Source organism: Buteo buteo, chromosome Z (assembly GCF_964188355.1).
Source record: "Buteo buteo chromosome Z, bButBut1.hap1.1, whole genome shotgun sequence".
Classification (NCBI taxonomy): Eukaryota; Metazoa; Chordata; class Aves; order Accipitriformes; family Accipitridae; genus Buteo; species Buteo buteo.
The window spans coordinates 80,859,380-80,874,283 of record NC_134204.1 but is presented as its reverse complement, the minus strand read 5'-3'; the positions used below and the strand labels follow the sequence as shown (position 1 = coordinate 80,874,283).

The window sequence follows — 14,904 nt, the reverse complement described above, 5'->3', positions numbered from 1 at the left end:
AAAAAAGCATAATTCAGTTCTTGGGTATAGCTCTAGTTTGATGCTGCATCCAAATTGATCTTCCCACTGTTCAGGGAAGCTAAGTAGAAGTATGCACCGGGGACTCTGCGGGATTTGACTTTGTGCAGCAAAGCACTTCTACACCCACCGTGACCTTTGTGGTCTCTTGTCCCAGTCCTCTCTTACTGTGGATAATTGACGGCAGACTGAATCGCCTAAATCTCTGATGAGATGAATAGGAAAAGATTATAGGTATGTAAATATGTATATATGAAAAAATATATTAAAAAATATAGGGAAAATATATTATTATGTTAGTATATGGGGAGGGGGAGAGAGAGGAAAATGACTGTCAGTACAATCAAATAGGGGAGAAAGAGGGGTTTGGCATACATGTCTATTAAAAATCTGGAACTGTAAAAAAAAATAGTTTGCCATTGTTGAAACTTCCCAAACCAGCTCGTCATCAAGAGCTTCAGAGCAGTTTTTAAAGTACTGGATTGATGGATTCAAGAAAATTTGTTCAAGAAACCCCAAATTTGAGATGGTTTTAGCTGTTGTATTGTATTTAAAATGTGGATTCAGTGCTACTTTCTCTTATTTCAGAGAATGAGGTTTATATTTTGGATATTAAATGAGTGAGATTCCTAGGAGTCTCTGGATTTGAAATGAAGTCTATATACCTTTTTGGAAACAAAAAAAGCTGCTTCTCTGTATAGGTCAGAGTAGTGATTTTGGAATACAGCAAGTCTCCTGAAACACAGAGGAACATTTAAGATCTTTTGTATGGAGCTTCTTTTAAATGTTGCTCAACTGCTTCACTCTTCTTCACACAAACTAAAAATAATGCATGAATATTGATTTACTAGTTTTCATTGTGCTTTTTAATTACTGTTTAAAAAAACAAAAGTTAAATAGATGGTGTGTCACATGCAGGACTTCCCATACATGAATAGTTTTAAAAAATTTAAGTCTTAATAACCCCAAAATTCTAGATCTATCTTGATGATGCTCAGATCTGGAATGTTCCCATTATAGATTATTTTTTTTCCCCAACATCCGGCATCAGATGTTAACAGCATCATTTCTATTGCTGGCAGAGGAGACGGTAGCATCCTGGACATTTCTGTGATGTGCAGTCGTTCACCATCATAGATTTTTGGCGAAGAGGCAGCAGTTGCTTATCACAGTGGTAAGCTGACTGTTGGTGCTGCAGAAGGCAGGTGCAGTACCCAAACTGTGTTTTGACACCCTGCCAAAGCTGTGGAGCTGCAGGCTCTTGCTCCATCACATTGATTTTAAAACTTTCTGGATAATGGTTATACACCACTGTACCCTCAGTTAAATTATATATATTTTTAGTTATGACATGTGGCTAATAAAACAGTGAAAGCAACTGCAATTTTGTCAACTGCATGAAGCTGTCTATGATAGTTGCCTGCTTCTGGCAGGTTTTCTGGGCAGCTTTCAAGAGAAAGCAGAAGCTAATTTATTGCAATTCCTTACTCTCCTAAGTACAGCTTTTGGCCTTCATGGAAAAATGTGGCCATTCTCCTTTTGTTCTTTGTCTCCTTAGAAATAACAATAAACCAAACTTGGTGCTTGAAGTTCAGTCTTAGACTGAGAGAAACTTTCTCGGTATGCATCTTCTTATGGAACAAAACAAAGATACTACTGCTTTACCTTTTATGGACAACTTATTTCCTGAAAGTCTTTGTGATAATAACTTGAGTCCTTCTTCTGTAGGCATATGTTCATCTGAAACAGCCAGTTGACAACCCTACATATAGTCAATGAAGCTTGCTGGGATGGTGCAGGGTGTGTGAGACAGAGCACCTAAGTTAGATACCAGACCCAGATAGGGTGAACATCTCCCTGGTGCTTTCAGGTTTTCACTGCCTTTTATGGAAAGTTAGGTGTTGTCTTAATCTTTTGACTTGGAATTGGGGAAGTTTACCACCTATTTTTCATCACTGGACATACTGCTGCAAAGCTTTAGTTGTAAGTTCTCATTAAGCTAATTGTGTCTTTCCACCTTAGCATGTAAGAAGGTCATTTCCATAGCACAGTTAGAGTGATTACTGTTTATTTCCTGGTAATACTCTGATAACTGGTTGGCTAGAACCACTTACATGGTTCTTCTCTTTGGAGTTCAGTAGATGTTGTCCAATTACAGCAGAAGCTTCAGGCAAAACACACCAGCTTAGCAAAAAGAGCACTGCAGCAGTAAGGGCTAGACAGTAACTTTTTTTGCTAGTGTGACTGTATCATTAGGCCATAGATGAATGTGTGATTAAATTGTCTTGGTGGGAAGGGGGGAACTCTGGCCTATGGCATGTCTTTAACAAAAATTACTGCAGCGTTGTCATAAATTGATTAGAAATATTTTTTCCTCAGATTACTCATGGGATGTCAACAAGTATGCAAATGTGAAAATCTACCATATGTCTCCTTGATGCTTTTACACAGTTTCTCACACCAGTTTAATGACTAAAAACTATCATTTAAAATGCCACTTCAAACCCAAGTCCTTTGGTGTTGAAGACCACCTCACTGTTATTTTCTTAGTCTTCTGCTGAGATGTTAAATAATTGATTCATTTGTTGATTTTACACACTTGGACTGTAGCCTAATTTTTATCTTATTCTGGTCTTATGCTGTAGTTAAAGTTTGTATATCTGCTAATCCTCCTTGTTACAGAGTGTTCCGTCTTTTTTGGGTTACTTTGCTGTCTTTCCTCAGAGCATCAGTTTCCATTGATCCTTTTGCTGCAACTAACGCAGGCTAACAGTAGTATCTTTCTTTTGATCTCTGTGGTAAATGCATTTATTTCTGAATGAAGCTATAACGTTGTTAACTTCTGTGAAGACTTCCTGACAGCATAATAACTAGGGATGGACCAGCGATTTAGATCTAATAAGACCCAGGCAGGTTATTTTGTGTTGTGCTTTCTGTCTCACATCTGTTTGTGGAAGGTGGCCCCGGCTTTCCTGTCACAGGAGCCAGGCAGTCCCCTTGCCAGCATGGTCCCACTCTTGATTTACCACAGGTGGATCAGCTTGGAAGCCTAAAACCTGGAATATTTATTCTTTTCCTGAAATCTGCCATGTTTACCCCCCCACTTAATAAAGATGGTTGTTGCACCATTTCATTTCACTGCTAGTATATTTAGACCAAGATGTAATAATGCATGTCAAAGAGTTGCAGATGTTATTATAGTTTTAATTACACTTAATTAGCATATTCCATGTGTTTAAGTCAAAGTTTTAGGGTTGTCTTTTCTGCAGTGTTGAAATATCTTGGATTTTTTGGACCAACAAAGGTGGGCACAGGGTAGCAATGTTGACTTGTGCTGGAGCACGGCTGTGTGTGCTGTGTTTTGCAGGTAGACTCCAGGAGTCCTGAGAGGAGACTAACAAATCTGTCTTGATATTAAAGTATTGCACTGTCAATTTGGGTATCATGGTGCAGTATTTGCTAAAGCTTTCAGCGGATGGCGGACTTACGAAGGTGGTGCACCTGCAATAAACTCCTGGGTTTTGTGCTGTTTTGCTTTCCTTTTTGAGGTAGAAAGGATATGATCACACAAGTCCTTTTATCCGGACTGCAAGTTTCATGTTTTGGTAAGAACAAAAAAGGGAATCTCGGAAGACAAATGAGTTGCTTTAAAGTGCTACTGGGTATTCGAGTCATCTTGGCTGTTGTAGCAAGTGCTTCCTCTCTGCCTTTTACGTCTTTCTTAGATGTTAGATTTTGTCTACAACCATTTATTGCTTAAAAATTGAATGATAGTTGAACTGGGAAGAATTAAGTCAACAAGATGTGACTTTTTTTTTTTTTTTTGACAGATGCAGTTGTGTTTTCAGGATGAGAGGCTAGAGAGTATGTAATCCTCTCACTTTCCCCACAGTACTTACAGAACCATATCACTGTGTCCTCTCTGAGCTGCTTTGCAGTTGAGCACTGGATCAATTGTACTGCGCTTTATTAGAAGGAACAAATGTTTTCTGCCTAGCACACTGAGCTCTGCATTTGTTGATATGGCACAATACAAACTAATAAATAGCTGTTTTGTAAAATACTGGAGTTAAAAAGTGAATACTACCCTTCTCAAGGTTCAGACAGAAACCAGTCACATACTTGAATATCAGTTTGTTTTTTTTTTTAATGTGAGGACAAAAGTACATTTTTGCTTTTGATGTTGGAGAGGGAGTGTAAAGTACTGTGTGTGCAGCATGTACAAAGTATAAACAACTAGTGAAAACAGTTTTAATGGAATGCCTCTCCTAGAATTTAAAATTTCCCACTTAATAGGTTACTGCAATAATTACTACTCTGTCAGTGCCATGATGACAGTTTTGCATCTAATATTGTGTAACATTTTGAACAGCAACAGGAAAACAGATATTCTCCGCCTCTCTACTTTGTTTAGTTAAACTACATATTTTTTAATACGAATAGTAAAATGTTTCAAGTAAGAATAGCGGTGTATCATGAATTGCATGCAAATACATTTTACTCCTTAAGCCCAGTTAAATTAGCAAGTTTAAAACACGCACAGCCTGACTTTCTTTTCTTTTCTCGGACTGAAATGTTTTATAGACAATTTCCAAGCACTATTATTAAATCATTCTTTTAAATGAGATTTCATTTTGAAAGACTTGAAATATGCAGACAGGCAGGAGCCTCTCTGGAGAGTCAGCTGAGGAATAGGAAATGTTACTTCTTTGGTTTTCTAATTCAAATCTAGTTTACATAGCCTTTATCAGTAGAAATTGGTTGTTGTTAGTGCTCCTCTGTTCTTGGGCTACTGAACAGGGCTTCCCAGCCCAAGTTGTGGTGGGTAGTCATTCAGGGAATGAATCCTTTTTCTGCAGCTTTGTTCTAGCTCTTTGGACTTAGTTGGAAATGTGCCTGGGTGCTGAAGATCATTTTTGGGGAAGTTCCTTTGGGAGCTGTGACAGTCCTTTGTAGCTCTGTTGTCATCGGCCCTCCTAGATGCACAAGTTTGAATGAATCTGAAAATCTGTTTGCGCTTCATTTGAGACATATGGTTGTACTGCATGCTGTGGATGGATGCTAGTGTTACTTTTCCTGATGCAGCCTGAAGTTTGCATGTTCTTTGAATAGGCTATTGTTTAAGTGTGCTAACAGCTTGACACATTCCACATGTAAAAAAATTTGATCTGGAAAAAAAATTGGTGTTGCTGTATGAATATATCATATTTCAGTAAAGATGGTATAGAGTGGGCAAATACAGAGCAGCAGTAGGTCAGTTGTTAGTTCCCTGGGCTTGTCCAAATATCATTTAAAATGTTGACATTAAGTAATTTGGGGGTTTAATAATATTTAATTAACTACTATTTAAAGACCTCTGCTCAGATTGACCTACATGTCTAATTTAAAAATTCTGGTATAGGTAATAGATTTGACATGTTGAGTATATAGTGGTTTGTGAAAGGCAATAGAGTGCATCTCAAACTTCTGATAATCCTTTGTTTCTAAAGAAGAGGAGCAAACAAGTGCACAACACTAAATATTGTCCTTTTTGTTTATTTTTCAGATTAGCACTGTATGTATATGAATATCTGCTCCATGTAGGAGCACAGAAATCAGCCCAGACGTTTTTATCAGAGGTATGTTTCCCTATCCTTTTTTCCTTACACAACTTTCCAGTGTGTGCAAGTGAAATAAATACATGTTGGTCTAGAATAAACAGTGGTGACAGCCTTGAATATGTTTACATTGATCAGCATGGATTTCTGATTCTGTGGAAGCCAGTTTGCCATGTCATTTAACATGCCTTTGCATAACTATTTTTGTTAGCCCTGTTCTGTGATTTGCTGCTACATTGGGGAAAGATTAACCTATTTTCTGTAATAAATGTGCATGTTAAAGAACGTATCAACAGTACTCTTTTTTTGATGACCTTCTAACTTATTGTTGATATCTCTGATTGTGAATGATGTACCCTTCCAAAATAGACAGTGATCATGTATTTCACATCCTATTGTCATACACCTGCAATTCCCATTCTCTTAAGCACTGCTGATCTGTCTGTGTATTCTTACCATACTTCTAACCACTTTTAATCTGGTGAATCAGTTATGACTACAACCATTTAGGTCTTGTTTCTTAAACACTTTCAATTGCTAATGGCATTTTTACCTTTCCATAATAGTTAATTTTTTCATAGTCTTTCAAAGACTTTGTATACATCTGAAGATTGAAGTGAATTATGTCACCTTAGCATTTTACATTTACTCTGGGACACAAAAATACCTGTATGCCAAACACATTGAGGTCTTTTGGATTTATTATTGTTTTTAATCTTTCTTTGACAAGAACATTTAAGATAATAATAATAGTTGTATAGTGGGCAGAAATGAGGACTCTGTACCCTATGCAAGTCAGCTGTTTTTGTTAGTGAGTATTGGCATACAGGGTGAAAACAAGAGAACATCAGTTGAGAGAAGCACAAAGAAGTCTTCTAGTGAATTTATGATCTAATGAAAGTTACAGTTTTCCATGTGTTGTCATCCTTGTCTGGCTCATGGCTGTTAAGAAGCAACCACCCTGTTGCGGCGAGCTTGTTGTGAGAGTACTTCAGGTGTAGGACACACCCAGGTGGCATGGGAGAAATTTGTATTGATTTGATCCCTCCTTAAAAGGCATGGCTGTTTGGGCTGAATGCTGTCTCTGCCCTGGCAGTCTGCACCTGCCAGAATAGTTTGGGTGGATTTTCTTAAAGATTAAGTAGTTGAGAATAACTCTAAAACTGAACGTTGGGGTGTAAAAGAAGTAAGCATGCGTAGATTGCCTGAGCTATACAGCTTGGACAGTATAGTTATATTATAGACAGTTATAACTATAGTTATACTATAGACAGTTAGTGGTGTCTAAGTATGTATAAATGACAAAGGTTAAGAGGCCTTCCTTAAAGATCTACCAGGGAAGATGGCTAAGAATAATGGAACAAAATTAAGAAAAGGAAAATTTAAGTTGGATATCGTGGAATCCAGTCTGCTACTAGATGACTTAGAGATGGTTGTCCTAAGCATTCCTATGTTTTTGTAATGCTTTGTCTAGTTTGAATTTCATAGAACTGATCCACAAGTTAAAGGGCTGGAGAACCTGCCCTGGGTATGAGGAAAGACTGAAGGAGTTAGGTCTTTACTCTCTGGGGAAGAGAAGGCTTGCGGGGACCTCATCACAGTGTTCCAGTACTTAAAGGGTGGCTACAAAATAGAGAGAAGCTCTCTCTTCATAAGAAGTCACATGGAAAAGACAAGGGGCAATGGGTACAGGTTGCACAGGGAGGGGTTTCATCTTCATACAAGAAAGAATTTTTTTTATTTTTTTTTTTTTTTAATTACAGCGAGAACAATCATTCGCTGGAACAACCTTCTCAGGGACATGGTAGAGTCCCTATCACTGGAGGTTTTCAAGACGCAACTGGACAGGGTGCTAGCTAATGTCATCTAGGCTCCCCTTCCCATGAAAGACTGTACTAGATCATCTTTTTAGGTCCCTTCCAACCTGAGCTGTTCTGTGATTCTATGATTCTATGAGTCAGTAAGGTCTAGAAGTCCTCTGCTGATCTTTCAGTTACAAGGTGAACTGTGCTTTGTGGTCCTTGCTGAGTACAGCCTTGAACGCTTTGTTGCCTTCATCGCTAAAACATAGGACCTCAAGCTCATCTAGCATTTTCCCAGATCTCTTAATAGCAGAGACCACTTCAGTTTGTTAGCTATAACTGTTGTATCTTGGTCTGCAAATTTACTTCATTTCAGGAGACGTGGCATGAAGTACTGGGTTGAATAACTCAACAGCTGTTTCATACCAATTCATCATACAATTGGCAAAATGGCAGGGGGCTAGCACACCTAGCTTTCATCTAAACCATGTCATTGCTTATGAGGGTTGACTAGAGCTATTCAGATGGGGTCCACACATTTTTGAAATGAAGGAAGCTGCTCTGCTCCAGAATCTTTCCTTTGGTGTCCCAGCTGCTGCATTTTCCTTGAAGAGCTGATCCTTATTCTACATATTTTCTGTCCTTTAAAGTTAGATTCTAGCCTTGGAGGAATAATTCCGTTAGCCTGGCTGGACCAGGAAGGTAGACATTTCCCAGGTAATCAATCACTGGCCATGAGCTTAATCAATACAGTTGACAATGCAGGCATTTTTCTAAAATTAATAATTCTTTATAAATCTTTTTAAGTCTCTGGGATCAGACAGACTAACATCTGCCATGTAAGACAGAAGTATGTATTTTTTGAAAAACAGAACAAACCCCTTCAAACAGGCCCCAAACTTCCACATTCCCTTCAGGCTCCTTCTCTGAATAAATTTCTCAAGATGAAATATGTCCTATTAAAAAGGACCAGCATAAGACCTGTGAATTGGGTAATTTCCAAATCAAGCCCTGCTTTGAAGAGCATGAATACTACTTGGACATAGAGAGGGCTTTCTACACATACATAATTTTTACTCTTAACTGAATGATTTTTCAACTTAAGGAACCATTTTTTGTTTGGGTTGTTCATTGCATTCCTTCATTATGTTGCTTTTGAAACTTCTCAGAAGTACTGTGTATTCCTGATGATTTAACACAAGTCCTTCCAAGCCATTCCCAGTGCACGTGAGGTGCAGTCACACCTCAGAGGAGTGTATTTGAAGAGTGTGTAATAGCTTTGTAGTAGCTTTGGCTTTTCTTTGTATTTTTCATTTTTCTTAATATTTTTATCTGCCAGCACTTAAGCAGGAGCTTTTTAAAAGATGCTTTTTGTATATTAACTACTGTTACATGGTAGTGGTGGGGTTAAGCACCATCCAGTTGGTTCATTCTGCCACCTTTACTAATAGAAGTGATAGTGCCTCAAGGTTACCTTTTAGAAATAATTTTTGAATAGTGAAATCATTTTTGAATAATTGTATTCATGTAATATATCAAAATTACAGTATTTACTTTATATGAGTGCAAAGAACATTTTTAGGTGTACAAACAACATCTTCTCCTGCAAGCTATTGACAGAACTTGTATATGTTTAAATTTCTTAAGAATTGGATGTGGAAATCAAGTTGGAGTTGAAAAGCAAAGTTTTAGTCTCTTTTGGGAAAATGCCAGCTTTACCAGTGCCTCTGGCAGTATGAACACTGTATCTACCTTTTATAGTAAGCATTTATGTACTTTTTAATATCTATCTATCTATCTATCTATCTATCTATCTATCTATCTATCTATCATCTATATCTTAAGATACCTTTCATATTAAGGCTGTTTAAGCATTTCATTAAAATAATCCTCTTTTTGTCTGCCTTTACTTTTGTCTGTAGGGCAGAATATGGTTTGTGTTTAAACAATTTTTTTTTAAACAAAATTGGACAGGAAATAATGCTATGTGTAGTTAGTTGTAACGGGAGGAATTTGGAGTGCATGCAACGCCCTAGCTTCCACCTGGTTTTAACATGAGACGTTCTTCTGTACAGTGTTGTGTGGATTTCTGCAGAACCTCCAGTTCTTTGCAGCAGAGCTCCTTAAGCAGTTACATGGGCTTTATTGTAGTCCAAACTATTTAATTTTGTATTTAAGGACAAACTAATGACTATGGCATTAATAAAATGGTTGTGTGATTATAGTTGAGATACAACATTTGGGAAGTGTTGTAGAGAGACAGAATGCTGTCATCGTGTATTTTGTTGTCTAATGGGTTTGCTGATCAACAAGAAAAGTGTGAAGGCAAGGGTAAGAGTTCTTAAACGGCATTTCCTCTGAAAACAGTGTTAAACAAACCAGGCTACCTAGGTGGGAAAGAAGTTACAGCCAGTATAGCGGTTTAGGAGAGGTTGCCAGCACAGGCAAACCAAGCCAAACTAGCTTTACATTTTGACTGAGTGGTGGGAGACTGGGTTATAACTCTGATGCTGCTCATATTTGCCACATTACCTCTAAGAGTAAAGCACTCCTTGAGGATTATAAAACACTGGCTGGCTTTGGATGCGGAGGGAAGACTGCCACCTGCTGCATCAGTAACATTAGTTCTGTCTTCTATGTTTTTCTTAATGCAAATTGGGAAATCTTTTAGATCATTTCAAGGGTACTTTTTAACACTTTTTTTTTTCTGGTCAGGCATTTTTGACCTTAAAATAATGCACGTCTCAGTGGAGTGATACAAAATACATTGTTAATAAAATTGTATTCAGAATTTCCCCCCCCCCGGCTTTCCTAGAATAAGAAAAGCTTATTACAAGTGTAATAAAGTAAGTAATCTGGCCATCCAGGTTGATGGTTATAAAGCCTTTCATAACTACAAAATCTTCTTTGTCTTTTTGCGATCTGCATGAATTATGTAATGCTTTTTAGTCACAATGATCACAAAAATGTACACTACTTTTTTATTGTTTTGGTTTAGATAAGATGGGAAAAAAATATCACACTGGGGGAGCCCCCAGGATTCTTGCATTCCTGGTGGTGGTAAGTATCAATTTTATTTTCCTCTGATTTTTAGAATATGTCGATTGCTAGTTCCAGCAGCTGGAGGCAAGAAGTTCAGGTGAACATTGTAAAAGGAATGTGAAGGTGAGGATCAAGAACCATTTTCTTGTTAAGGAATGAAGGAACGCAAAGTTAGATATAGAAGAAGACACAGATATTAGATACAGGAAAAGAAATACTGCATAGTGTGTTGATAGAAAGCATCTTTGAAAGAGTGTGGCCTGCATTTCTTTCTTCATGACCTTCCAGTAAATTGTGCATTTAAGAGATCATTCTACATATCCTAAATAATTGTATTTGGAAAAAACAGTATATACAGAGACTCTGTATAGATGTGAGCTTCCTCAGTCTACAGTACACATTCTAGTCATGGGAGTAGCATATGAAAGTAATTAGCTAAATCCAAGCTACCAGCCTTTTTGAGAGGCAGCATGTGTTAGCATGGGCTTGGTGCTGCAGTGTCTACAGTTTCTCTCAGCTCAGAAGACTGGCAGACATGGAGTTGACTTGTAATTTTTTATGCATGATACCATTTGCTTATATGTGCTGTGTATGTAGAATTCCCAAGGAGAAAATGGTGCTTATAGTCCACTGCTATTTAGCCGTGGTATTTATTAATTGTCATATGATTTGAATATATCTGATATGCCTGTGTTTGAAAGAATACAAAATTACAGAGAATGTGTCCAACTGTCAGGAGTACAAGAATTTACAAGTTTTAAAGTGGTCCCATTCAAACCCAAGTGATTTTGTACAGCTGCATGGAAGGCGGCATGTTCTTCATTGACCTTTCTTTCATAGCTTTTAGCTATGTGATGGAAGCCTGGCAAGAATAATGTATCCCTTGTATCTCTGATGTCTGTATTATCCTTAATTTTGATCATCTGCAGCAGAGTGCTCAAATTTTCTGCAGTTCCTGATTACGGTGCTGGACTAAGTTACAGAGGATTAAGTCTAAAACAATAAAGAAACACTGTGAAACTCTAACAAATTTTATTCTTTTAATTGTTCTAGCATACTCATAGTGTCATTCCAGAAACTTTGTGTTAGAACTGATTTGTGTATAACTCTATTTGAAGGGGACTGGGGGGGAAGACCAGTGGGAGTACCATAATTTCCTTTCACTGTTTATAACCCAAGAACACCCATCTATTTCCTACTCTTGTCCATATACCTGTTTCTCTGGGAACTTTAGTTTAAAGCACAGTGTTGGACCTTGGAAGAACTCCCAGTTTTCTCTGCAGTTTCTTGCCTTTTCATGTTATTATGAATCTGTTCCTTCCCATGTTTTGTGGAAGTTAATTGCAGCAGTTGCCAGAGGGATGAGGTTAAATGCAGAGCTCCAGTAATACGCTTTATACCCTTAAACCTTGTGTATTAGACTAGCTTGTTGGTCTATACCATAGTGGTATTCAAAGAATACAGCACTGCTTGCCTCAGAGAATCAGATAGCAAGACTTGATTCCTCATAGATATTTTAAAAAGCTACATTCTTTCATTGAGGTAAGTGTGTTCATCCCTTGGTGAGGAAGTGATATGTCTGTTTCTATAGGTGAACGTGCATGTGTGGTGTCCATACACCATAAAAACTACATGAGTATTACAATGATTTTTTCACCATCTCTGTAACTTCTTAACTTGCAGTGTATTTTGGGATCTCTACTGTGCTGCTCCAGAAAGACGAGAAACATGTGAACATTCAAGTGAAGCAAAAGCCTTTCATGACTATGTAAGTTTTGTGTGTGTTTACCACACTTTCATTAATTCTGTGAATAAATGTTAGAAGTATTTCTGCACTACAGTGGCTCAGAAATGCAGGTGTCGGTCATATAAAAGTAACTCTAAGTTTTCTGGGGATGCCTTAGAATTAGGACTTCCTAATCCTTTTGATTACCAGCACCATGTGGATAATTCGTGGAAGCCATCTCAGAGATCAAAGTGCTGTCCCATGTGTTAATGCAGAATGAAGAATATCCTTATGTCTTCCCCACCACAGCCACATCAGCTTGGTCACAAAGTTGCAGGGCAAATGGAAGCACAGATATGTCCTGTCCAAATATCCGTACTATCACGGTGCTAAAGAAAAGGCTATTCAGTAGATGGAATTGATCCCCTGGCTTTGGTCAGGACCATACCGACTTAAAGTGGGATTGTTCTTCAGGTATTTTTGTATCCTCAAGTAGGTATTTTTCATCAGCATAATAAGCAGTTAAGCATAATAGAATAAGTTAAATGCAAAATCATTTGGTCCAAGAGAACGGGAGGAATAAAGGGCAAAAGTATTATGCCAATTTTGATGCCTCTGAGATTTAGTTCAAAACACAGCATGGGGTTTGGTGGTGTTTTGCTTGCAAGGAATAACAATAATAACAACAACAACAATAATAATAATATTCTAGAAACTAGAGTCCAAAACATTGCAACAGTTTCATTCTGGGTTTTTTCCATTCTCATAATGTAAATGGAGCTCTTCAGAAATGTGGAAATACATTCCAGAATTAGGATGGAATTTGAGTTCCTTCTACTACGTCAGTTCTTCTCCATTTGGTGATTTCATTTTCACTGACTAAACCCTTAGGAGTCTGACCACCGTGAGTTTATTGTTCCTTTGGCCATTGATGTAGTCTAAAGAAGGAGTATAACTCTCTCACAATACAACCCTGAAACCTTTTCCCTTGAGTGTTTTCCAGGTCTGTCTTAGAAACTCTGTCTAGTTACTGCAGGAAAATATTTCCACAGATAAAATGAAAATTAGACTGCTGCAGCCCAATGTCTTACAAACACAGATCTGGAAAAATGGAAATGAATCAGCTAAGTGACCGTTTTCCATTTTCTGTTGTCATAATCTGATAATGGCTTGGCGTCCTGCAGTATGTGAACTAATGGTGATCTTGCCTTATTTGTAGTTAACAATGACTTACGTTGTAAATGCACCATCAACACAGTTAGAACTGTTCAGTGTATTTTACTTACAGACCAATGCCACTTTAATACCCTGTTCTTGGTGGTTGGGTTATGAGGCTAACTGGTAAAGGAGCTTGGACGATTTTGCACAGTCATGTCCAGGCTACATTGATCACTAGTCATAATTACTGAAAAAATGTGTCAGAGAGAGGAACAAAGTTATAAGGAAGTTTTCAATCCACAGAGGTGCTAAGGTCAACCAACTTGGTAAAGCTTATTCCTCAAATTAAAAATGAAGTAACTCTTGCAAGTACACTTACTGCAATCTTTTTTACCTGTTCTGTTTTAAAGATACAATTACTGAAAAAATAAAATATTTAGTTTTTGTTTTGAATCCTTGTTATTAAAGCAAGGTTTAATTCCCCACTGAAGGAGAAATAGTTTTACAGGAATGGTTTATGACTGCAGGGAATGACATTAGTGAATTAAATTTGTGGAGATATGAATCCACAGTACAACAGTTGACTTCAGTGGGGAACATTGTGCTCTCAAAATACAATGTGTATAAGAAAAAGCCAGGAATCTAAAACCTGTAGATGTTGTTGTGAAGTTATTCTGAAACAAAATGATCAGCAAGAGGAAATTTTAAATGGAAAAGTACTTCAAAATCTAAAAAGGAGTGGAGTCCACAATTCTTTAAACTCATGAGAGTTTCATTGATCAGTAAGTTCACTATTGAATCTAAATTTTGAGGTATACTAAGAATTTGAGTAGGTGCAGCAAAATAATGTATATAAAGTTGTTTTGATGGGAAAATAAATTGGCATGCTTCCATATGCACATCAATCTGTGTTAAGATAGGTTGAAAGTTTATTTTAAAAACAAATTGGTTTATTTTAGAAATTAATTCACCAAGTATTTCTAAAACCCGTTCTCTCTTAATGTCGCAGGGTGACAGCTAGCTTTTGCATTAATTTTGTCACAGTTGAGATAAACTCATCTAGTATCTAGCAAGACTCATGGTATTCCTTAGCATCGTGTACTTTTTGCTTAGTAAGACAGTCTGCATCATGATAAGAGCATACGTTTGAAGTCTTACTTGTATTTAATATTTCATGAGTGTATTGTGTGCTTATATTAAAGAACACAACAAATCATTATAAAATATGGCCAAGCTTATTTCACAGCAGAGGAAGATGAACATTTATTAAGTGAAATCCTGACCCATTTAGCATTTTGCTAGTGACTCCAGAGGGGTCAAAATTCCATCCTCAGTGAAGAGCATCAGAAAGCTGGCTGCTGCTTTCTGGCTTCTCCATCAGGCTGATGGGTCTGGTAAATCAAAACCCTGCTGTCACGTTGCAGGTCAAGTAATAGAGCATTTGTAGTTGTACTTTCATACCTGAAAACTGTATTTTTAAGTACAAAAAGTACAGAAGGCTTGTTTATTAATTCATACTAGCAATTCAGAATTTTTTATTAAGTATGGGTTCTCCTTGACC

General features: G+C 37.4%; 1 protein-coding gene across 4 annotated transcripts in view; it reads left to right on the top strand.

Moving 5' to 3' along the window:
- SSBP2 (single stranded DNA binding protein 2) overlaps nucleotides 1-14,904 on the top strand; it is a 195,995-nt gene that overhangs the window by 39,247 nt on the left and 141,844 nt on the right. For all 4 annotated transcript variants that reach the window (XM_075020324.1, XM_075020322.1, XM_075020323.1 and 1 more), the window contains exons 2-4: nucleotides 5,564-5,636; nucleotides 10,416-10,477; nucleotides 12,143-12,227. Coding sequence is in view for 3 of the 4 variants with exons in the window: in XM_075020322.1 (XP_074876423.1) it covers nucleotides 5,564-5,636; nucleotides 10,416-10,477; nucleotides 12,143-12,227 (220 nt within the window). In the remaining variant the exon portion in view is untranslated. The remainder of the gene's footprint in view (nucleotides 1-5,563; nucleotides 5,637-10,415; nucleotides 10,478-12,142; nucleotides 12,228-14,904) is intronic.